Source organism: Myxocyprinus asiaticus, chromosome 10 (genome assembly GCF_019703515.2).
Source record: "Myxocyprinus asiaticus isolate MX2 ecotype Aquarium Trade chromosome 10, UBuf_Myxa_2, whole genome shotgun sequence".
Lineage (NCBI taxonomy): Eukaryota > Metazoa > Chordata > Actinopteri > Cypriniformes > Catostomidae > Myxocyprinus > Myxocyprinus asiaticus.
In genome coordinates, this window is record NC_059353.1 from 44,706,268 (window position 1) to 44,732,062 (window position 25,795).

The 25,795-nt window shown below is 38.3% G+C and overlaps 1 protein-coding gene across 4 annotated transcripts in view; it reads right to left on the reverse strand.

Moving 5' to 3' along the window:
* LOC127447372 (histone deacetylase 4-like) overlaps positions 1-25,795 on the reverse strand; it is a 293,038-nt gene that overhangs the window by 77,606 nt on the left and 189,637 nt on the right. For all 4 annotated transcript variants that reach the window (XM_051709200.1, XM_051709199.1, XM_051709201.1 and 1 more), the window contains 5 exons: positions 10,709-10,837; positions 9,904-10,016; positions 8,963-9,079; positions 7,694-7,892; positions 1,409-1,602 (listed from right to left, as the gene is read on the reverse strand). In XM_051709200.1, coding sequence (XP_051565160.1) covers positions 1,409-1,602; positions 7,694-7,892; positions 8,963-9,079; positions 9,904-10,016; positions 10,709-10,837 — 752 coding nt within the window. The remainder of the gene's footprint in view (positions 1-1,408; positions 1,603-7,693; positions 7,893-8,962; positions 9,080-9,903; positions 10,017-10,708; positions 10,838-25,795) is intronic.

The window sequence follows — 25,795 nt, forward strand, 5'->3', positions numbered from 1 at the left end:
TAAGCTAACTTCAACAAACTGCTTTTCTTTTGAAAAATAAAAAAATAAATAAAATGAAATGATCATTATGCATTCATAAAATAATAATAATAAAAAAGATTTTAAAATAACAGTAAAAAAAATTTGCACTCACCTGGAGCTTACATAGAAACCAATACTGATGGCATTACGGCAATGCACATATATAAACTCTCAGTCTACATAAAAAGGCTATCACATTTTTATAATTTCACATGTTATTATTCAGAAAAACAAGTGGTGAAAGTTGGTTTTTTATAAAATGCGCTCTGCCCGTGTTCAGATATTAAACGGCCTGATAAGCTTCAGAGTTTCTCGTACCGCTTCGTATCTCCTCTCCACCATATAAACAGATCCTTGTCCGTTGGTATGCATGACTCCAACAAGAACCAAATACCAATAGAGCAGAATTTAATAGGAATCAAAATATTACATGTACTGCCACACTTTGCTTGAAAGCACGCAAAGACGCCATAACGTCTTCTCTCATCCAACATCTTGAGGACACATATCCACAGTGCCCCCCATTGGATTTTTTTTCACTGTAACTGCGAGATTTGCTGTGCGATCCAGAAAGTACAGAATAATTCAGCATTGCCCTCAGCAGAAAAATGTTTTACTCAATTGGTCGATTACTCGTGCACATCCCTAAAACAGACCGGTATTTAAGCCAATATGCACTGAAAATATTCCTCTCTGCTGTAGCTCTCAAATCAAATATGTATAGCCATTAGAAGTGTGTCAAGGTTTAATGTCAGTGACGTCTAGTCTCAAAATATGCAAGAACCAGTACATTTGCTGTCAATAGCATCAATGCACTATATATGCCCATTATATGACTTTTTTAGTGCCTTTTTTTTTTTTTTTTTTAGCTTTGGTAGAGAGGAAGATTATCAGTGAATAATGAATTAAAATGTCTGCCTACTTTTTACACAAAGCTGTTGTATGTTTTCCAAAGCATGCATTTCTAATCCTTTATTCATGCCTTGTTTTTTTGTTATTATTTTGAAACTTGAAAACCCCAGTCCCTTGGTCATTACTTGGAAAAGAGCAGCCAGGATATTCTTCATAAATTCATTTGTGTTCTACAGAAGAAAGGCAGGCATACAGGTTTGGAACCACATGAGGGTGAGTGAACGATGACATAATTTTCATTTTTGGGTGAACTATTCCTTTAACACAACATCTCACCACTTTTAAATTCTTTCTGCAGCATTTCCCCAAAATTAATGCTGAAAATGCAGGGGGGTGGAGTCTGTGAGTCATGACTGCGGTCCCACATATAGACAAACACACAAGCAGAGCGCTTCTGGTTTGACCATATAAGGAACACACATCCTGCTGGTTGCCATGGTGATTAAGAGAGCTTAAGAGAGACAGAGTGCTGTACCTTGCTGATGTGCAGTTGCTGCTGTTGGAACTGTTGCTTGTGTTTCTCGAGGAACTGCTGGTGCTGCTGTTGAACCACCAGCTGTTGTAGCGCCTGAGCGTTCTGAGGCAGTGGGGCCGACTGTGTGCGTCCCAGAGGCCGATGCTGCCGGAGCTTGTGGATGGGATGAGACTGCAGGGGTACACCCCCAAGACCTGGGGGCACAACATATGGGCTTTAGGTTGTACAGCAGACTATTTGCAATCTTTTTTTTTTTAAACAGCTCCTTTATAAGAGAGTTCTAAGCAATAACCCAAACCAACCAGCTCAGAGAAGAATCACAACATTACAAACTTTGATTTAAAGCAAAAAAAAAAAAAAAACAACAAAAAGACATAGGTACATGACTGTGTACTTAATGTCTTTTATGAGGGACTTAACAACAATCCTATGAAGCATTGCAAATTATGTAATTTGAATTTAAAACAATGTAAAACTATTCATTTAAAGTTGTTGATTATAAGTATACAAATATATATATTTTTAAGTTTACTGCAAAATATTTAGATATGTACAAATACATCAGTATTTTAAGAATGTAGATAGACCGACTCGCTGCAGAGCTTTTTGGCACACTTTGTTTGCTGTGATTCTCTGATTGGTGGATCTTTCATTGCAGAATCATAGAAAGTGTAGTTATTCACCAAAATTCCAGTTATTTAACTAATGCAAATAATGCAAACTGATGGCTGCAGCATAGGCATATACCAGTGATTAACATTAGAGCTCACGGTAGCTCAATCTTTAAAAAGTTTATAAGTTAAAAACAATTCCCACAAAAATGTCAGGATGTGTACTTCTTATTGGTCTGCTGGGAAACACACATGCAAGTAAAGTTGCCAGGCTGCTGCAAGGAGAACTTTGCCATAAGCACAGCGTTAAAAAAAACAAAAAAAACACTGTGGTTGGTCACTTTACATGTCGATCTGATGAATTTGGAATGGGACTTTCTGTTTGACCAATGGCAGATGGGGGTGTTTGAAAATGGTCATTATTTTTGCAATTCCATTTGGTGATGTTATTCTTTCCCTGAAGTCCACTTATAATGTTAGTTATTTTTAGCCATAATTTAGTTTTTCATGATTATTTTCCACCCTCTCTCTGATCCTGAGAATTAATTAATTAATTCCTTACATTTAAATAGCGTTTTTTTTAGGCAATCAAAGAGCTTTACATAGTAGCGGTGGAATCTATACAACTACCACCAGTGTGCAGCATCCACCTGAATGATGTGTACACAACCATAGTGTGCCAGAACGTCCACCAGCTATTGATAGAGAGGAGAGTACAGTGCTGTAGCCAGTTCATATATAGGGGATTATTAGGAAGTCATGATGGACAGAGGGCCAATGAGCAAATCTGACTAGTCTTTTCAAGAAATGCCCTGGGATTTTTAATGACCATAGGGAGTCAGGACCTCGGTTTAACGGCTCATCCGAAAGACGGTGCCTTTTTACAGTATAGTGTCCTCGTCACTATACTGGTGCTTTAGGACCCACACAGACTGCAGGGTGAGCACCCCCTGCTGGCCTTACTTAGTTATCTATATAAACATCAAAATAAATAATGAAATGGTCGTAAAATAATGATTTGAGTTGAAATTATGTCAGTTTGTAAGAAGAAACAGCCTGCATTGTGATAAGAGAGAACTGAAACTAAATTCCAGCGAGCAGTATCAGTATTTTTGCAATTCCATTTGGTGTCCTTAGTTGCATGGGCATTATACACTTCAACACTTTATTTTTTCCTCTGAGGTCCACTTACTGTATAATGTTCATTAAGTTTTTTTATTTTATTTTTTATTTTAATTAAAATTTGTGTGTGTGCCAAAAACAGTCATAATTTAGTTTTTCATGACAATTTTCCACTCTTTCTCTGACCCTTAGACCTAAACATGTCACTTTTTGGCTGCTGTGCCTTTAAGATTTCTATATCATTAAAATAAATAATTCAATGGCCATAACATACTGATTTAGGTTGAAATCATTTTAATACTGCATTTGAGAAGAAATATACTGCAAGGTGATACAAGGAGCTAAACAAATACAATAAAGCAGTCAAACGCCGACAAAACAAGAGCTGTTGATTCAGTTCACACATTTCCTATGCGCTGGATTCACTCGTCTTCCTTACAGCAGTGGGATGAGAAGAGGCTCCCCTTTTAAACAGATGCTTTGCAATTGCACAAATCATTAGGACCATCATGATGGACTGCTCTAGCGAGGAGTCTGTCTCTCTCTCATCTTCAGGATAAAAGTATTGACTTATTGAATTGGTGGCACACCATCTCCCATCTCACATGTAACTGCTCCTGGCACATCAGGGCGCTAATTAACACTGGCTATGAGTAATTTGATTAAAATGAGCCGTCTTCAGTGCATATCAGAGGAAATTGAATCCAATTTACAAAAGGCACTGCATAATGTGCTAGACTAATTACAACCAATGAATGTATTACACATGCAGGGGAAACTAAGAATTTGATCATTTATATAATTTATATTTGTATAATTTGTTTCACTGTTAGCTATATAAAGTGATTTTTTTTTTCCACTTATAATATTAGTAAAATGTTTTTCGCCTAAAACTGGCCCTTAGGCGCTTCTAGCTACGCAAGCTTAATTGTCTGCGTTATGCTACAAAATATGTCATAATGTAAATCATAATGGAAAGCAAGTTTTTATTATTAGTTATTTTATTTGTTATTTATTTTTTCATTCGTTTTATGGCACAGACAATTGATGGTAACTTTAAAGTTTAAGTACAGCAAAGTTTCCGCTAAGAAATTTTGGTGCCGGCCAACGTATCCGGGAATGATAAAGTTTGCTGGACAAATTGGACAAAAAAAAAAACGGTCACCTCATTTCTGTGTTTATTTTGTGCTGTAAACGCGATGGACTATGCATAACAATGCGATATAGGCTAATAATGACACAATCAAGTCAAATAAACATTTGTTCAATTTTAGTTGCTTTTCCATTATTAAAATATTTAAAACAATTTAATTAAAAAAGGGCTGTCATGGAATTAGCGTCTAATAAAAAACTAAATTAAATAGATACAAAAAACAAAACAACTTAACTGCAATTTGCCACATAGCTTTTCATTTATAAATAAATATTAAAATAACAAATAGTTCGTTTATGTAATATTATTTCTCACCTCGACTTATTTCCTTGGCTCTTTATTTTTCTCTAATTGTTTTATAGCACAAAAGTGTAAAAGTGAAATGTGTCCAGTGTTTCTCTTCAACTTGAGATTCACATAAGCCTGGTGTCCTTCACCTCCAGAAGACAGCAACACAAGGCTGTTTTAATGTGATTTTGTAGTGGGAAACTTCTCACTGCAGGCATGCAAAACAGGAAGTACGCAGGCTACTTTTGCCAGTGTGCAGAATACAATGTGCTATAGTCGCGGATTATGTCTTCGGGAAAGTTCAAACCTCTGTGGCAGTGATGCGCTGTTATCATTGGCATACAGTCACACTGTACCCTTGTAGCATCAACTAAAGCGGTTGCTGACGCATCGTGTTAACCCTTCTATGGTATTGAAAAAGGGCACCTCCCTTTGGTATTCGTGGTCATTTTTGACCGGAAGGGTCAGATGTGTAACCCTTTCTTTTGATGATGACAATGATACCATTTCTTCTTCCCTGAAGTAAGAGCAAAAGAATTGTGAATTTATTTTGGGATTTTATGCTATTTTGATCTCATTTACATGTACATTTCTAAATGTTACCATTAATTTGCATATACAAATAAGCACATAAAAAAAAAAAAAAAAAAAAAAATCAGAACTTACATTTCTATAAGTTGAAACATGAAGAAAATATGACAATGTGACATAAATTGGAGGCAGATTGCTACCATCTGGTGAACAAAATATAAAAAAAAAATGACTTAAAATCCATGTCATGCCAGTAACAGCCAGTAGATGGCTGTAGCCACATACTGTGTCGTCTGATGGCTTGTTGTAACCTAATTTTATATTTTATCACAAGATATGAATTTGTATATATATATTTAGACATCATCAAACTATTATTTGTCAAAGTTTAGCATTTTAAAATTGATTGGAAGTGTCAGTTTTTGCAGTTAATGTCATTATGCTTGCAATCAAACCTGACCATGGTGTTACAAAGAGAAGACACAGAATAAGCATTTGTATCCCAATAATTTATTTCAAACATAAAAATTTAACTCACAGTCAATGCATAATAATGTCAAGAAAATGAATATCAAGAAACAAAAATGAACTGCAAAATTCTGAAAATTCAATTAGAGTATAAAACAGAAGAATCAGAGTGGGGCCTGGGTAGCTCAGCAAGTAAAGATGCTGACTACCACACCTGGAGTCAGAATTTTGAATCCAGGGCATGCTGAGTGACTCCAGTCAGGCTTCCTAAGCAACCAATTGGCCTGGTTGCTAGGGTGGGTAGAGTCACGTTGGGTTAACCTCCTTGTGGTTGCTATAATGTGGTTCTCGCTCTCGGTGGGGCACGTGGTGAGCTGTGTGTGGATGCCGTGGAGAATAGTGTGAGCCTCCACACGCGCTAGGTCTCCGTAGTAATGCGCTCAACAAGCCACATGATAAGATGCGTGGATTGACTCTCTCAGACGTGGAGGCAACTGAGATTCGTCCTCTGTCACGCAGATTGAGGCGAGTCACTACGCCACCACGAGGACTTAGTGCACACTGGGACTTGGGCATGCCAAATTGGGGAAAAAAGGGGAGAAAACCCCAAAAAACAACAAAAATAAAAACAACCCCAAGATGAAACAGAGGAAACATTTTGCAATTTCAAACTTTCTATAGTAAAAATTTATTTTGCAAGCTCTGTGTTATAGTCTCATGATTTCATTTTTTGTGTGTGTTTGTGTGTGAGTGGATGTGTATGTTTTGCACTGAGGATGTTTTAGAGTCTCACCCTGTAATTTCAGTCTGGTTTTTTTTCTGCATTGTGGCTGATTTATTTATTGAATTTGACAGATAAATAAAAAAAAATTGCTCTGTTTTTGGTCCCATTCATTTTCAATGGTTGGTCAGTTTTGACCGCAAATACTAAAGGTGTCACTTTTTTATTTTATTTTTTGTTTTATTTTTACCACTTAGACTTATCACATCAAGCCAATTTTTATTTTATTTTTTATGTTCAGATGGCAAATGGAGAAAAAGTCACCAAGTCTTGTACTGCTCAGATAAAGGAAACCATTTTTATTAAAAGAGGAAAAATTATTTCAATCAAAAATGACCGAACACCATAGGAGGGTTAATATTTTCAACGGACATTGTGTCCGACAATGTTTGAATATGTCGGACATTCGGACATTTTAACGGTCAAAAACTGGTAATAACCGGCTAACAGAAACCCTAGAGTACAGTATGTTTTAGGATTTTTCCTGCTCTGCCTTTAAGACCTCTTTCTATATAAATGCCCTCTTTGTATGTTAAATGAGAAATGCTTTGCTGTAAACTGATATGGAATCTAATATGATTTTTAACTGCCCCATCCATCAATAACTGCCACTTTGCAAAATCTGCATTGTGACATATTCATAAAACAATCCGAGCTGAAATACGCCACTTAAACTTTTAAGATCAGACTGAAGTGATCAGGAATCTTGTTATAAATATAGCTTCTTATAAATATAACTTATAAAAATTAACTTTTTTTATCCTTCCGAATGATATGCAGAGTGTGAGGTGCTACACACAGTCAGGAAAAGCGTAAGATTTGGCAGATTTTCCTGACGCATTTTACTCTTATTGTTAGTTTATTTAGTGTTTTGGAATGATAGTATCGATCCTACTTACTCTTTATAACCTCACTGTGACTGTGCAGGCCAAATGTTTGAGCACCATCTTATGTTAATATATTAATCTGTCCAACATCGGAAAGTTGCGGAAGTAGGAATGAGCTGTTTAAGCTGCTTAGTTTAAAGGAAATAATCGCCCTAGATCATCAACTGCTTTTAAACAATTGACTGATGTCTGATATAGCAGATAATTGCTTTTATCGGCCAATACTGATGTTTGGCTGATACATCGGTGCACCTCCAGCTTCAATAAATTCATTTTTGGACGTACGTTTTGAGCTCTGAAAGTTACAATATGTTTTCATAGTACTAGAAACTCTTATCTCAAAAGATTAAGGAAAGTTTAATTCCTCATGACCCCTTAAATACACCTGGACATTAACACATGCATCTCTGCATTATCATTAAGATTATTATGGCTGAGACTGACCTGCGATCAGTGAGTTCTGCGCCGCTGACTGCTCCAGAAGCACCATATGCTGCAGTAGAGAGTTATGTGCAGAGCCGCTCTCTCGCTCTAAACTGGAGGCGGTCAGGTAAGATGGCAGATGGGCCCCGTGCATGAACGGAGTGGTTATGGGTATTCCTGGCACTGCCATTCTGTCACCATCTTGCTGGCCAGATGCAACCTATTTGAACAGAAAAAGATCAATATCGTAATCTGAAAAGAATCCAGAAAGCAAGAACATTCACCCGTAAATCAATAGGACGCTTCAGATCTTTATTTTGTGAGGATAGTGTTCGCGTCAGTGAGCTGTGGTCAAGCATTGTATCTCAAAGGGCTCTATTTGAAATGCCACTGGTGCTGAAAAGCCACATGACAATCCAGACAGGGGCCCCTCTATGTGTGTTACCCCCACGGCTGAGCGTAGAAAAGCCCTCTTTGCGATGGAGTGTCTGAGAGACAGTCAAAGCTTGGGATTGACAGCCGCATTTAATAACAGGAGTAACTCAAATTGTCCTGTTCAGTTCAACAGCTGATGCTGCTTTTTTGTTCTCGCAATTTAATTTTCTACTTTACAGCGCTATGGAGGAAGTCGAACATGTGAAGCAGCATTCTAAAGAGCATGGATGAAGAAAACATGTAAAAACATTGTGCACTGCACAAAACATGACTTCAAACTGCACATCACCACACTTGAGAAGACTTTGTGTAAAAAAAAAAAAAAAAAAATCTTTACACAGTCACAACTAAATGGTGTACTCAGAATATTTTATCTAGCCTTATAGAAATGAGGTGTTCATAAAGATAGATTTCCCCTAGAACTCTGAAGTAGAAAATTCTGCTTTTTATGTTTTTATGTAAAATTATGTTAATTATTAATCAACCAACTTTGCATGTGTGGACAAAAGATAATTTTTAGCCTGCAAGACATTTAGCACAAGATGTTAACAATATGAGGGTTAACATGATTTTAGTGTGATAAAATCGCTTACTAATGTTTTCTGTGTAAAGTTATAGCCAATTTCACAACTTTGCTGCCATGACGATGTAGTCAACAAACCCTAAAACACTAAAATGACTGTAAAAATTGTGATTTAAACAACTTTACAGCTCAAATAATACATGAGTTTTAACAGAAGAATTAATGTAAGTGCTTTTATAACATTATAAGCTTCACATTTCGGCCTTTAAACCCTCCAAAAATTGGCCCCATTCACTTCCACTTCCAAGAGAGACAAAGAAAGCAGGACTCACGTTGGAGGGGCCATTTGCTGGCAGACCCAGGGTGATGTTGGGGAGGGAGGGTGACGTGTACAGTGACAGCTGGCTAACAGGTCCCTCTCTACCGGCCAGTCTGTGTGCCAATGATGGCTGGAACGACACACATGCAAACATATGCACAGATAAATAAACCCCACCGATTCAAATAAACAGTTCTGTCTGGACCCCTGTGGGACCTGTCTACAGAAAGAGCCAGTTGATGTCTGAATAAACATGCAAGGAAAAAGCCAGGAAAATTGCAAAACACTTCCCAAAATGACAAGAGTGCCCACCAATAAAAGCTGCCTAATATTGCATTTACAATTTACTCTCATGTCGGTCTGTGGAACGTAACAGCATAATTTTTTAACAAAAACTATATACTATATATAATTAAAAACTATACCTCCATAAAAGCTTAAAAAAAACACCCTAAATTGGCTAACTGATCTTAGCTGGTTTAAGATGGGCTCCCAGCATGGTGCTCAGCAGGTCTCTCATCGAAAATGGCCCAAACCCCTCTCAAACCTTCCAAAAGTCCTGTCTAACCAGGGTGGAAGAGCGGCTAAGAACAACAAGCCACCTTAGGTTGATTTGTGGTTTTTGGTATGGTTTAAGACCATTCTTCTTTTTCTTATCTTGACAGCGTGGTCACTATGAAAAGTCGTTCCATGAAAAAGAGACGCATGCAAGATTCTCTTAAGATACATTTTCTCCTTTGGTGTTTCACAGAGGAATGCCAGCCCAGAAGAGAGACTAAATAATGACAGAATTTTCATTTTCGGGTCATCTATTCCATTAATAGCTAGGCAAAAAAAAAAAAAAAAAAAAAGATTCTAAAAACTCAAATCTGTCTTGCTATCATGAAACTGTAGTCTATGGTGATGACTGTCACAGTCATACTACTGCTGATGAAGTGTGCACTAATGCTGTACCTCCATTGGACTGTTGGAGATGGATCCAGCGATGCCATTCTCATTGGTAATGTTGTTCGAACTGTTGTTGGGTGAACTTGGGCCTGAACCAGGAGCACTGCTGCATGCAGATTCTGGGACAACAAAACAAAAACAAAAAGGTCAAGACTGCACTGATGTCTGAGCCCAGGGTCCTTACCCTTTTTGACCAATGAACTTCCATTATTTTTCCAGTTGTTTGTTATTACTGCATATGGGATTTTTAAAAACTGTTTTGCTAATGAATAATTGAGACCTTTTTGACATTTTTTTAATTATTTTTTTAAAGATTAACAAATGGAAAATCACTATGGCTTGCAAGTAACCTTTACTCTATAGAAGAGCAATATAAAGCTGATCGAGCAGAGCAAAGTTAGAAATATATAAATTTACTACAGAAATTTCCATGACTTTTCCAGGCATGGAAAACGCAATTTTAAAATGACTCTATGACTTAGACTCTAAGACTACAGTTTACCCAAAAATGGAAATTTTATTAACGTTTACTCACCCTCATGTTGTTCCAAACACGTATGACTTTTTCTTTCTTTCTACACAAAAGGAGATGTTAGGCAGTATGTTAATCTAAGTCACCATTCACTTTCATTGCACCTTTTTTCCTTACAATGAAAATGTACGGTGACTGAGGCTGCCATTTAACCTAACATCTCTTTTTGTGTTCCACAGAAAAAGAAAGTCATCAAAAGTCAAACAACATGATGGAGAGTAAATTATTACAGAATTTTGTGTTTGGATGAACTATTCCTTTAAAGATGCATTCTCTTACCTGCCATGTCAAGAGAACGTTTCTTAGCAGTAGTGATGGGCCCGTCCTTCCTCCGCAGCAGCGGGCTACTCCTGCGCTCTGTCACTTTCTGCTTCAGTCTGGAGCGCAGCTTCAGGTTGGGCTCAGAAGCTGAGGAAGAATGAATGTGGACAGTCAGTCAGCTGATCAAAGCAAAACCTGGGCAGATATTTCATTCTGAAACAGTGCTTTGAAGGAGCATGAGATGTGTAGGATATAGCTGTGTGACTTCATGACACCAGTATGAAGACAACCTAAGACAGCGTTGACACTAGCTTTGCTCAAAACCCCAAAGACGTCCATCTAGTGTATGTTTACATAAGAAAACAATTGAAAAACATAGCTAGCAAGACAACATAGCCAGACAGACAATTAAAAAAGTAAGGGGACAGATAGACAGGACGATAAAGACATCTAGCACGTTTAAATAACAAAACAAATAAAAAACATAGCTAGCACGATAGCACAGACAATGGCCATTTGGATTTAAATAAGCAGATACTTAAGAGCCAATGATTGGATCATTACTGCAGTGATATGTTTCAGCTGGTAACAATTCTTTTAACCCTCACTGATGCAGTGTGTAGCTTCTCATTTCTTAAACAACTATGTCGGAAGATGTATCCCGTGGTCGTGGAAAAGAAGTTACTGTGTTTCAGTTAGAGCATTTCCACATGCACAATGGGACGAGAATTTACAGGATTGGGACTAAACAGCTGTGAGGCCAAAAGAAAGCCACTTGTTAGTGAGGCTAATCGGAAATAACGACTTCAATTTGCTAGGGAGCATAAAGATTGGAATGTGGTGCAATGGAAAAAGGTCATGTGGTCTGATGAGTCCAGATTTACCCTATTTCAATGCGATGGGCGAGTCAGGTTAAGAAAGGAAGTGCATGAAGCGATGCAACCGTCATGCATAGTGCCCACTGTACAAGCCTCTGGAGGCAGTGCTATGATCTGGGGTTGCTTCAATTGGTCAGGTCTAGGCTCAGCAATGTTATGTGGCAGTAAAATGAAGTCAGCTGACTACCTGAATGTACTGAATGATCAGGTTCTCCCATCAATGGATTTTTTCTTCCCTGACGGCATGGGCATATTCCAGGATGACAATGCCAAGATTCATCGGGGTCAAATTGTGAAAGAGTGGTTCAGGGAGCATGAGGAATCATTTTCACACATGAACTGGCCACCACAGAGTCCTGACCTTAACCCAACTGAAAGTCTTTGGGATGTGCTGGAGAAGACTTTACGGAGTGGTTCAACTCTCCTGTCATCAACACAAGATCTCAGCAAAAAATGTATGCAATTTGGACGGAAATAAATGTTACGACATTGCATAAGGTTGTTGAAACACTTCCACGACGAATGCGTGCTGTAATCAAAGCTAAAGGTGGTCCAACGTATTATTAGAGTATGCAACTTTTTTTTGGCCAGGCAGTGTAGATAGACAGATAGCAAAAACATCCATATAGCACGTTTAAATTAAAAACATAGCTAGCAAGATAGATAGCTAGCAAAATAGCACAGACAGACAGACATATAGACAGATAGATGTCCATTTAGCACATAGTTACGCAAAAAACAAATGAAAAACATAGCTAGCAAGATTGATAGCTAGACAGCCATTTATCTAGCATGTTCACATAAGAAAACAAATGAAAAACATAACTAGCAAGATAGATAGCTAGATAGCCATCTATCTATCTTATGTAAACATATGAAAAACATAGCTATTAAGATAGCTAGATAGAATGACAGAGCGATATAGATAGATAGAACGATTGAACAATAGAACGATATAGATAGAATGATAGATAGAACGACAGACAGACAGACCGACCGACCGACCGACCGACCGACCGACCGACCGACAGACCGACAGACCGACAGACCGACAGACAGAATGAATGAAAGTCTGCCAAATATCCACAGAATACAACCCATTAGTTTGGCAGTTGCCTGACCTGATTACTCCTCACAAATGAGTTTATCTCAGGTCACTTATTTGGTTGTTAACTCAAATAAACAATGGCGCAAACCAGTATCTGAACAACATCCAGCTTGGCACAGCCTCTTGCCCAAAGTTTAATCAAGTCTGTCTAAGTGTAAATGCTGCAATGCTGTCAGTTAAAAAGTTTGCAAACATTCAGGCTCTCTGAGTGCAATGTAGAGTGTCAGGACAGGCATGCCACCAAGGTGGAGTACAGTCCAGGCCTGGTAATTACCAAAATGGAAAAGGTCACAGACAGTGAGAGTCATGCCTGTTTGAAGCAATAATCCAGGCCCGGACCATTGACATTTTTACCCACTCCACTTCAACAAAGACCTCTCAATCTATCTACTGCATTAATTAGTCAGGTTTGCTCTAGTGGTTGATCCTTGCTCAGTTTGTAACCCCATGTCAAAATGTGAAGTGCCCAGCAAGAAGAGCACGCAAATTTAATTTGCACCCATGCAGGCCTGGGCACTGTTTTTTATTATTATTTTATCCCCTTTTCTCCCAGTTTGGAATGCCTAAATCCCACTACTCAGTAGGTCCTCATGGTGGCGCGGTTACTCACCTCAATCCGGGTGGCGGAGGACAAGTCTCAGTTTCCTCCACTTCCGAGACAGTCAATCCGCACATCTTATCATGTGGCTCGCTGTGCATGACACCGCGGAGACTCACAACATGTGGAGGCTCATGCTACTCTCCGCGATCCACGCACAATTTACCACGCGCCCCATTGAGAGCAAGAACCCCTAATCGCAACCATGAGGAGGTTATCCCATGTGACTCTACCCTCCAAAGCAACCGGGCCAATTTGGTTGCTTAGGAGACCTGGCTGGAGTCACTCAAACTCACGACTCCAGGGGTGGTAGTCAGTGTCAATACACGCTGAGCTACCCAGGCCCGGCCTGAGCACTGTTAAGTGTGCTCAATATACATTTAAAACAGAACCTCAAAGAGCCCATTCCATTAACTGAAGATTACCTTGTCCCCGCTCAAACTGTTTAGAAGTGTACTGTGTCCCCCAGAACACATACTTGCGCTAAAAAAACTAGATGGTGTTGAAAAAAGCCAAGTTCCATAACTCAATTCACTTCTTAAAGAGCACTCTGTTCTTGTGGTTATACTTATCAAACTAGGTAGATATAAGGGTGGCACTTCTCGTAAGTGGTAGTAAATTTCCCAGACATCTGTGTTAAAGAAAGCTCTGCATCCTGCCAGTAATGCCATGCATTAGCAAGAGTGGATGATCAGGAACTACTGTCCTAAAGCCAGGCATGAATTTTAACACTGCATATCTATCTTATGGATTATGCAACAAAATTATAAGTAGAAAGGAGATTTTAAATTGACGAAATTGTCAATGGTGCTCGCCCATGGAAAATTCACTTCCATGATGCTAGGGTGTTTTGGGTGGTTTCCAGGGAATTACTATGCGGTTGCTTAGGTGTTCTGAGTGGTTGTTAACTTGTACCTGTAGCTATGTGGTTGCGAGGTGATTACTTACTGGACCAAGTCAAAAGAGCCAGCCCCAAAATGTCTATGAAATTCTGATCCCTAGATATGGCTCAAGTCCTTCTTTCAATGCAAGTCTATGGGATATTCCCTCATTTTTATCATCTGTTGTCAAACATTGTCAGGTCAGTCAATTTGAAAAGTAACAGTACACCTCTTCTCAACAAGATGCATGACTTGAGGTCTCATTCACAACCATACCATAAACATTACAACGTAGGGAGAGGGATTTGTTGAAACCCCTAACCCAAGGCTAGGTTATACTTAGATTTCTGTGAGCTCTAGCCTTTCAAAGTATACTCTTTTGACTGGGAGCCCATAACGCTGGTTTATAGTGTGACTGCAGACAGGCCTGAACCAGAGCTGCTCCAGAATTCTGACATGTCCACTGTAGTGGCCCATGATATCTGCTGATGTTACACACTTGCACACATTACTCACACACCCCTCCACCTGCCCAAACTCAAATCCTGTAGCTCAGAGAACCTGAAGAGTGACATTGACCCTACCGGGCAGTTTGATGACAGAACAATATTTTCACAAAGTGAACAATCAACAAGAAATTCTAACTCAACATGCAAACTACAATATGAATTAACTTGTAATCTTGAGTGAAAATCAGTTGTTTCTTACAACTTAATTATTATAAATATCCCTGTAATAAGTGGTTAAAGCTAAACACTTATTATAGGAAAATTTTGTTTTCTGTTGTTCCGTTACAACTAGCCTTTCAAAGTATACTTATTTGGCCATGAGTCCATATGGATGCATTCGCCCCATGCGCTCTACGACTGCTTTGTGGTATGCTTCAATACAGTCAACACCAGGCAAATGAGTAGACGATGCGCACATGCAGACAATACACACCGTAGTGGACTGTCCGCATGTCTAGAAAAACTGGGCTGCATGTGGACAGTCCAAGGGTACCGTGCTGTTGACAGTAGCGGCACTATAATTTGGCCTTTAGTCTAAGTTGGTCACTGACTTTCTTATTGTGCACAAAATTGGCAAGCACTCTACCAAAATTGGCCTTTACATTTACATTTAAATGTACATTTATTCATTTGGCAGATGCTTTTATCCAAAACGACTTACAAAAGAGGAATAATACATCATAAGCGATTCATCTTAAGGAGACAGTGGTATGAAAAGTGCTGCATTGCAAAGTTTCACTAGCATCAGAATAGTGGTATCCAAGACAGATTAGAGTGCAACAAGAATATAATATAATATATATATATATATATATATATATATATATATATATATATATTTTTTTTTTTTTATGAGTGCATGGTTAAGTGCTCATGGAAAAGATGTGTTTTTAACCGTTTTTTGGAGACAGAGAGTGAGTCAGCTTCACATTCACAGTGAAACCGGAAGTCCGGTAAAATGTTTTGGTGCCTCTTTATGTTGGTACAACAAGGCACCGCTCATTAACCGACTGGTGGGAATGTAGCAGACCCAGTGACTGTTCTGTATACCAGCATCAGAGCCTTGAATTTGATACGTGCATCAACCGGCAGCCAGTGAAGAGAGGCAAGGAGTGGTGTAACATGCACACTGTTTGGTTCATTAAAGACCAGACGTGCTGCTGCATTCTGGACCATTTGCAGGGGCCTAGTTACAGATGCAGGGAGGCCTGCAATGAGAGTATTACAGTTGTCCAGTCTAGTTATGACAAGTGACTGGACAAGCAGTTGTGTGGCATGTTCAGAGAGGAAGGGTCTTATTTTCCTGATATTGTAGAGTGTAAATCTACATGATCATGCTGTCTTTGAGATGTGGTCTGTGAAATTGAGTTGGTTATCGATGGTCACCCCTAGATTTCTGAGCATTTTGGAAGGCGTTACTGTAGTTGTACTGTATCCAGCGATTAGTTTTACAAAACTAGTCACTGGATTTGACAAAGTTTGCCAGGTTAATGGCATCAAATCTTCAAAAGATTTTCAGTGTTTTGTTTGAGGCACTTAGCAGCAAGTAAACTAGATATCCAGAATCTTTGCTTAAAGTTCGTGATTATGTCCGTGAAATAATCAGAATTTAGAAACACTAACACTTCCACTAATTTCATTTTCACTTCTTTAGATTTCTGTACAATGGATTGTAAAGCAACACTACGGTGCAATTATTTAAATGAGTTTTTACATCTCTTTCTATTATATATTATTTTCTCTGAAGAGACATTTTCCTGATAGATTATGATGGTGATTACTGAGAAGGAGATCTGGAGGAGTTATAAGGTTGTTGAGAATGAGCAGGCACTGTCTTTGAGATGAAGAGTTGTCAGCAGAGAGAAGCCGAGCAGACGGTAAATTACATACAGAAGTCCTTGCCCTGCAGCTATTAAAAAAGCACTTAGATCCAGATAAGGGAAATGAGCTCTTAGGAAACAGAATCAGTGTTGAGAGGACAGCATGCACAGCTCCACATTAGCTTAGAAGCAGCCAAGGCCATTGCAATAAACCACATCAGTTCTCTAAGCATTTGTCCAGCTGAGCCTGGTTTCTCCCAACGTTTTTTTTTTTTTCTCTACTAACTGACATATTATGGAGTTTTCCATTCCTTGCAATAGGAACAGAAGTGCCCTTAGCACATTCTACTTTTTTAAATGTCTTTCTATACTTATAGTTATGGCCTTTTAACTGCCACGATTGCCATGGTAAATGTGCACTTGCTATTCTAAACACTTAGTGGCGCTATAACCATACTATTTCAAAAGTCAAAGCAATTAAATAATTATACTAATAATATTAACAATGTTGATAATAGTGACAACTCTCACTTTCTTTACACTTAAAGCTGCAAAAAAGTGTCCCTTTGCACCATCTGGCAGTGATTTTGCAAACGAGTCTCACATGCGAATTGAATTTACAGTTTTACAATGGCGGTACACGCAGCAGAACTGTAGCATGCATCAGTTTAGAACAAAGCAACACAAGTCACTTTATTTAAAAACTCACTGATGTTGCTGATGCTGATGTCACCTCTCATCCACAATTCAATGCCATTTTCCTCCACTGAAAACTGAGACTTTCGAAAGTGCTCTCTAGTATCGAAAACTTTGAAAAACAATGACATTAGGAAACTGAAAAATGGGGGTTTTAAAAGAAAATGGATTACTTTGGATGTGGCCAAAGTAGACAACAGTGTGTTCTTCTATTCCTTCACAGGAGGCACTACTGTTGGCCCAGCCCAAACTCCAGCTGTTATTAGCAGGTATTAAGGTCACAAATTGCACCTCCAGGCTGATTAGTGTAATTGTGTTTAAAGCTCAACCTGAATACCTTCCAGATTTCTCTAGCCTCAGCTACCTAACCCTGTAAATTCCCAGTGAAAATTGAAGTGTCAACATGAATGTGAAGAGTGCTTCATTGTAACCTGTAGGCGATTCTTATGGCAGACAAATGAGAGGAGGGTGGGAGCCAGCCACAAACGACTTGCTTGACAGCACTCTGTACAGCGATCAGAACACATTTTCTATAGAAGTGCCTCTGTCCTATTTCTGATCAAATTTTACCCTGCAAAAACAAACAGCCAAAACCAGCCTAAGACTGGCCAGGCTCGTAAGTTGATTGGTTAATTGGGCACATTTTGGCTAGTCAGGCTGGGACACAAGTCGGCCTGCCACCTAAAACCAGTTAAGACCAGCTTAAACCAGCTAAGACTTGTAAACCTCCTTAAGCTGGTTTTAACAGTATTTTTCCTTTTCAGCAGAGTAGACCAAAATATGTACCATTCATGGTTTACACCAAACAGGAATAACAGGCAGTCTTAATTATTCAACACCCTAAGGCTGTAAAGAGCAAATAACTGTTTTGATTATTTTTGAGCCAGAATTTCTAAGAAAAAACACTTTGAATGCAATGTGTAACAGAATGAGTCACAGCTGAAGAGTCATGGTTGCAAGAAAGCTTGCTTTGAGCAAAATATCAGTTCTGTGACATTTCCGTATGCTCGAACATGTCGCAGCAGTGCCAGAGAAACACATAAACACTTAAACTCATAGAATGCAATCACACTGAAACGGGGGGGGGGGGGGTTTGGTGGTCAAAACTATTAGAAAATAATGACACACCAGGGTTGTGTACCATTCAAAATCAGGGTTCCCACTCTTTTTAATCAATTAATTTCCATGACTTTTTCAAGTGATTTCTGGAAACCAATTTATAGAAATCCTTTTTATTCAACTGAAGCTAATGCTTTAATGAAGCATTTCGACCAATTAACTGAAAAGGACATCCTCAACAAAGGATTCACTCAGAAATCTGACATCACTATTATTTGCGAGCAAGCTTACTCTGCACAAGCTCTAACCAGGAGCAATATTTAGGTGCAGAAATATTTTAGATCAGAGAGTAATTAGAAAATATATTCACTACATAAATTTATATTCACTATAAAAATTCTTGACTGTCGAGTTTTGTTAATTTCCATGACTGTTTCCAGGCTTGGCAAATTCCTATACAAATTCCAACAATTCCTTGTACTGACATTTCAAATTCCAATTCAACATCCTGTAGTGCAAAGGCAAATTCAAATTCCAACTCTAATTGTAAGGGAGAGTTCACCCAAAAAAACAAAAAAATAGGTCATAATTTTCTCATGATGTTCCAAACCCATATTAATTTATTTTTCCATGGAACACAAAAGGGAGATGTTAAAGGGATAGTTCACCCAAAAAATGAAAATTCTCTCATCATTTACTAACCCTCATGCCATCCCAGATGTGTATGACTTTCTTTCTTCAGCAGAACACAAATTAAGTTTTTTAGAAAAACATCTTAGCTCTATGGGTCCATATGAACATTGTGCCTAACATCTCCTGTTTCTCCTCATGGGTTTGGAACAAATTTTGAAGTTTGGAGTAAATGATGACAGAATTTTCATTTTTGGGATGAACTATCCCTTTAAATTATGAATTTTGCCCAACCCTTTGACACACAAACAAAAGAGCAACTATCTCTGCACGATTCATGACACTGAAGATCTTGCCGGTTTTCCTAAAACAATGTCACACTTTTTGCAGTTGCCAAGAGCTAAGGTTCCAGAGATGTCCGACATTTAGGTGAGACATGTTATAACAGACTATAGCATGTCCTGAGAGGGGCGGTAGGGAGGGAAAAAGTGTGTTAGACAGTTCTGGTGAAGGCCAGGGCCACCCTCCCTCTCCATTTCCCAACTGCAGGAATGCACCAATGCCAGCCAGAGTAAACTGAGGTTTATCTACAGCAGAAGGATGGGAATCAGCTCGCAAACGAGCCTTACCGCGAACTCAATCATCAGTACTAAACAAAGAACATTTCACAGCATGAAGTTCAGACCCACAGGTCCTCTTTCCCAACTCTGACTTTTTCCCGAAGATCCTGCTGGTTTCCCAGGTTTACACCTTGCATGGGAAATATAAGTATGAAAGAATTTGCACCACTCATGGCTTACAAAAACATAGAACTGTGGGAACACTGGGTTTGCAACCACTGTTGGGTAAGTTCCTCAAAAAAATAATCCACAACAAATTACTAATTACTTCTCTCAAGTTATAATGAGATTACTTTTCTGATTACTTATTCACAATACTAATTACTTCACTTTTAGTTAATTTCTACAACAATTCACATAAAAGTTAAAAATAATGTTTTCTCCTTGTTCATTGTCGCACATACTCAGCACCTAATTCATAATTTAAATGTAATCTACATAAATATTTCTGAAATGTGTGTGACCCAAGTAATGCACTAAAAAGTAGTAACGTAATTATAAGTCAGTAACTGTAAACTGATTACAAGAATTTAAAATGTAATGTGTTTCACTGCTTTTGAGTAAAGAAGTAATCAGATTACAGTAACTATAACTAGTTAGTAATCTAGTGTCAGTTAGCCAGACGTTTGATTATCCGCATCAAGTCTGGTCCAGTTGGCAGCTTATTCTACCCACTTAAAACGGAAAGGTGTGTCTGACCGACATGATGTGACCAATCAAAGTTTGTTTTGTTTATACGTGCCATTTAGGGTCGCTTTTATCTGAAATGGCTAATACCGCAATAAAAGACTGCCGTTTAACCTTTTCATGAGTAGGGTCTAAATTCCTCTGCAGTGCCCCTTGGAGTGAGTTATTTTTGCATGTGACACTGCACAGCCGGTAGAGGGGGGCAGAATGTAGACGAGTATTTATTTATTTATTTAAATATTATTTAAACATGTGAACAAATAGGTTATGTCTGATGTACTGTTTTTGTTTTATTTATTTAGTTTTTATAGCTGTAAAAAAAAAAAAAAATTTACAAATAATATCAGCAGTCCGGTTTGCCTATGCACTGTTTGACATCTCAGACATTGTGTGTGTGCGTGAGACAAGCGCTTATGTAAACAGACATGGCTGCGTGCAAGGATATAGCACTCAATCAGCATGTTTTCACTTTGAGTATATGAGTTTTAAACTGTTATCGTGGTGCTTTTGTGAAAGTTTGGCTGTCTTTTCAGAAAACAAACGAATTATATGCCTGAAAAGACTGTTTGATTTTCTGTTTGTGTGAATGAAAACCGCATCTGCATCTAATCAGCAGACGTGGCTGCATGCATGGGAGGATCGCATTTAGATATGATGGCTGTGCATATACAAGCTGTGAACTGTTATCGTGGTACTTTGGTGACAATTTGGCTGTTTGTTACATAAAATAAACATATTTTGTGCTTGAAAAAGACTCTTTTAGTAGCTGTTTGCTTGGCGAATGGCAAACGCTATTAATGTAATCAAATGGCAGAACGCATCGGAGGAAGATCGCGTTTGATGTATTGACTGTGCGTATAAGAGCTGTAAACTTTTTATTGTGGTACTTTGGTGATGAGTTGGATGTATGTATATAAAATGTATTCTGTGGTTTAAAAGACTGTATGAGTAACTGTTTGAGCGAATATGAATGACAGACGCTTGACCAGCACAGCTTGTGCCGGCGTGAAAGCCGATTTGAATCTGGCAGCTTGTAACATAACTGGCTGTTGCTTAAAAATATGTGTGATGCTACTCTGTGGGGCCCAGTTATTAACAGTCACGTATATGTGATGTTACGTATGAAAGGGTTAAACAGCTCTGCAACTTTCTTCCATGGAAAAAAAAGGGGAGATGTTCAGATGAATGTTAGCATTAGAAGGCGAGTACAAGAAGACAGAATTACAATTTTTGGGTGAACTTTGCCTTTAAGGTCAGAAAGGTTGCTGTACAGTAGGACTCTTTGATATGAGTAGAAGAGGAACATTGACCTTCTCTTTGCAGTAGAGATACAGTAGTAATGTACTCTAGTAATGCATCTCCTGCACTGTAATTACTCTGGTCTCACCAGAGTATGTGCTATTGGCTCAGGGCCGGCTGTACTGCGGGTCCCTGACAGGCCCATTTTCAGGGTGATTAATGAGCACAGACGCCTTATGCTACCTAAACCACCCTGAAGTGAGCATGCATAGGAATTGCCCTTGAGCGCTCTCCTGCAGCAGGTAGGGAAGGGGGTATCGGCTCTTTAACACACACTCCCTGGAGGCCTGACAGTGAAGACATTGATGCTGAACCAGTGGGCACTGGGTCCATGCCAACCCAGAGACCAATTCCTCCAGTATGGTCTTTGAACTATGCTACCTGTGAATCCTGAAGAGATAAGATCCATCAATCGCAGCAGACAAACTGCGGCAAAAGAGTTCAACAGTGACCGCCTACTCCCATGACACAATGTTAATGACGCAATCGAGTCAGTCTTCCTAAACTCTCAAACTACTTAGATATTTGTATATATCTGAATATTTTGCAATATACTTGAAATATATTGTTCATGAGGATGTCTGGTCTGATACCACACTCATGTACATAGCTACTTGTACTCATGCTTGTAAAAATGCTCAGACACCAAAAACCAATACCATCTGACTATGAATATCATTCCGCAAACATTCAGCACACAAATTAAAATCACGTCATGTCCTGGTGTGATTTAATGAGATAAATATATAGTTTGCATGTGCTGCGCACTTCAAATGTGAGTGCTTGTGAACGTGTGGAGGAGGTGTTGTGCCGACGCCGGCTGCTCATACCTTTTACAGCTCTTTGGTTCATACACGGAAAACACCATCATGAGCATCGCACACTCTGTTTGTCGCAGATGACAGCGAGCAGAGCGCTAATTCACTTTGTAGTGCAAGGCACATACAGACTACATATTAATTTAACGAAATAGCAGCCTTTTGCCGTTTAATAATAACATTTATAATTTTCCCCCATTCATCCATTATGCAGGTCTTAAGCTGCACAATTGTACGGGGTCTTCGTTGCCATATTGTGCGCTTCATAATGCACCACAGATTCTCAATTGGAGATGGTCAGGACTGCAGGCAGGCCAATCAAAAATCCACACTCTCTGCTTATTCGGCCAGTATGTGGTTTGAAGTTCTCCATCTGAAAATTCCGGGACATCCCTGGAAAAGACGGTGCATATGGCAGTAAATGCTGCTCCAAAATTTGTACATATCTGTCTGCATTAACCCTCTGGGGTCGACGGACGCGCCGGCACGTCCTGCTGGATTTTTTCCGCATAACAGCGGAAACAACTTAAAATATATTTTTGGGCATGCAGATAAGTGTAAGACATCATTAGAAACTATAAAGGGTCTACTTTTATTTGTGTACACTCACAATAACAACAAAACCTTGTGCTTTTATAAAATAAATATGACTTTCAGCCATCTCTGTCTCCCCAAGCATCTTTCTGAAACACGTCACAAAAATGAAGTGAAACTCCGCGAATACTTATCACACAAACACTGAACATATGTCTAAAGAAAGCTTAAAATGTCTACTTTTTAATAAAACAATTCAAATTTAAAACAAATATTATCCTGCAATGTAATCTGTATGAAACCAAGCGATGTACAGTTTCTCCTGGCTCAGCTAATTATCCCAAACGTGATCACACCCACCAGCAGAGTGCGCTATTCATACGGTAATGTGCTGAGGTGATCAATGCAAATGGTAAACGCCCCCAACAGTGCCTTAAAAAGCATCAAGTTCATCATCAGATTCATTCACTTTCCTGTGCGTTTGGAAGATGGCACGCTACACAGGTGAGGAAGCTCTACGGATGGTACTGGATAGTTACGAAGAGGTCACATTTTCCTCAGAAGAAGAGCGGGACTCCGACGATGAACGTTTACATTTTGAAGAGCGTCTTGATCCAGCCGAGGATACAATTTCGGATGAGTAAGTCTTTACTTACATTAGTTGACATGCTATTTTATATAAACATGTACATATTTTACTAGCTGGACTATTTCCAGACTTGCCAGCCAGTATTCAAAGTATTAACATTTGAAATATGTCCTAATAGGCAAGTTTTAGTTACATTTAAATGTTGTTTCGGCTAAAGCAGGTATTTAAATTGTATGCTGTATGATATAAATATGATATGTAATATGATATAAAAATAATATGAATGTTTAGATTATATTTTAACTAGTGTTTTTGCTGCCTCATTATCATCAACGAAGCTTGTGCTTGCAAATATCTGTTCGGGTGTAAATGTGTAAAATGTGCTGTAAATATGCCCATATTAGAAAATCAGCATATTAGAATGATTTCTGAAGGATGATGTGACACTGAAGACTGCAGTAATGATGCTGAAAATTCAGCTTTGATAACAGGAATAAATTGCATTTTACAATATATTCAAATAGAAAACAGTTATTTTAAATTGTAAAAATATTGCACAATATCAATGTTTTTGCTGTATTTTGGATCAAATAAATGCAGCCTTGGTGAGCAGAAGAGACTTCTTTTAAAAACATTAAAAAGTCTTACTGATCTAAAACTATTAAACGGTAGTGTAGGTCTAAAGTTTTTAAGTAAATTCTTTATGTAAAGAAAATGTATACTCAAATTACTTCTTTTAACTTAAACTTGATTTTGTGAATAAGCTACAAACATTCATTCTCTCTCAGGGGAGGGGTCTTTGTCTCCTCAGGTGTGAATCACATCAATATTCATGATCATCCACGCCTCCTCGCATATGGCCTTTCTAACACTAAAAGTGTCTTACAAAAGTTAAATGACTATATTGTTTTGTATGAATGAGTGATCAGGATGGTTTTCACATCATTTTTGTAGCAAAAACTCTAGGCTACAAGATCCAGTTCTCAAAAATCTTGTGAACAAATGTTTAGTATGTGATATATGGCCTTATTTCAGTGACTTAAAATTTTTTTTTCAAAAACCACGCATAAACGTTATTTTCTCATACATACATGTTACTAACATATTATTGTAGCCCAGTTTGTGCTGAATACAGTGTTATCAGACTTTAGCCATTAATATGTTTTTAAGCAACTGAAAAAAGCACAAATGTCAAGACATGTCAAAACTCCAGGGCCCAAAACACCCTCAGACCCCAGAGGGTTAATGGTGCCCTCAAAGTGAGTTACCCATGCCATGGGGACCAACACACCCCTGGCCAATACAGACACTGGCTTTTGGACCTGATGCTGATAAAAGCTTGGATGGTCCTTTTCTTCTCTGGCCCGGAGAACACGATGGCTGTGGACCAAAAAACACATTTCCATTGTTCTACTTTCCATCTAAGATGAGCCCGAGCCCAGAGAAGTCGGCAGCACTTCTGGACAGTGTTGATGTAGTGCTTCTGCTTTGCATAGCAAAGTCTTAACTTGCATCTGTGGATGCAGCAGCGAGTGGTGTTGACTAACAAATGTTTACTAAAGTAATCTCAAGCCCATGTTCATAATATCCTTTACAGATGAATTATGTTTTTTAAGACAGTGACGTCTGAGGGATCAGAGATCATGCACATTCAGAAGTGGTTTTCGTCTTGCCCTTTACGCACTGAGAGTTGACCAGATTCCTTGAATCTTTGAACTATATTGTGCACTGAAGAGGGTAGAGAAGAAATCACTTCTTTTTGTTTTTATTAGCATTTATCATACTGTCCCAACTTTTTTGGAACTGGGGTTGTATTATATTTAAGAGAAATCAACATCTGTGATGCTCTGTTATGCAGCATTTTATTTGACAAAAATAACTCCAATGTTCTATTTTGGATTGTGCAGTGAGGTCCTGTATAAAAGTTCTTCATTTTATAAAAATAATATAGTATGTTGAAAATTAATTGTTCTATTTTCATCTAATTAAAGTTTTAATGAATTTACATATTTAGACACTATTTTGATGAATTAAATTTGAAAATTAAAATAAACTGTTGATGTGGAATTCAGAAAAAATAAAACAAAAAACAGGTATTGTATCGGCGAGAATCGAAAATGAAGTATCGGTACTTGTACTCGTTAACATTAAAATACTCACTGTTTCAATATTATAGCCACCAGATGTAAACAATATGTGTGTTAACATGATTTTAGTATGATAAAATCGCTTGCTAACCTTTCCTGTGTAAAGCTATATCCAATTTTACAACTTAGTTGCCATTACAACATAACGCTGTAAACCCTAAAACGAACGTAAAAATGACCATTTATACAGCTTTAATATTACAGTTGTAATGAAAGAATACATGTAAGTGCT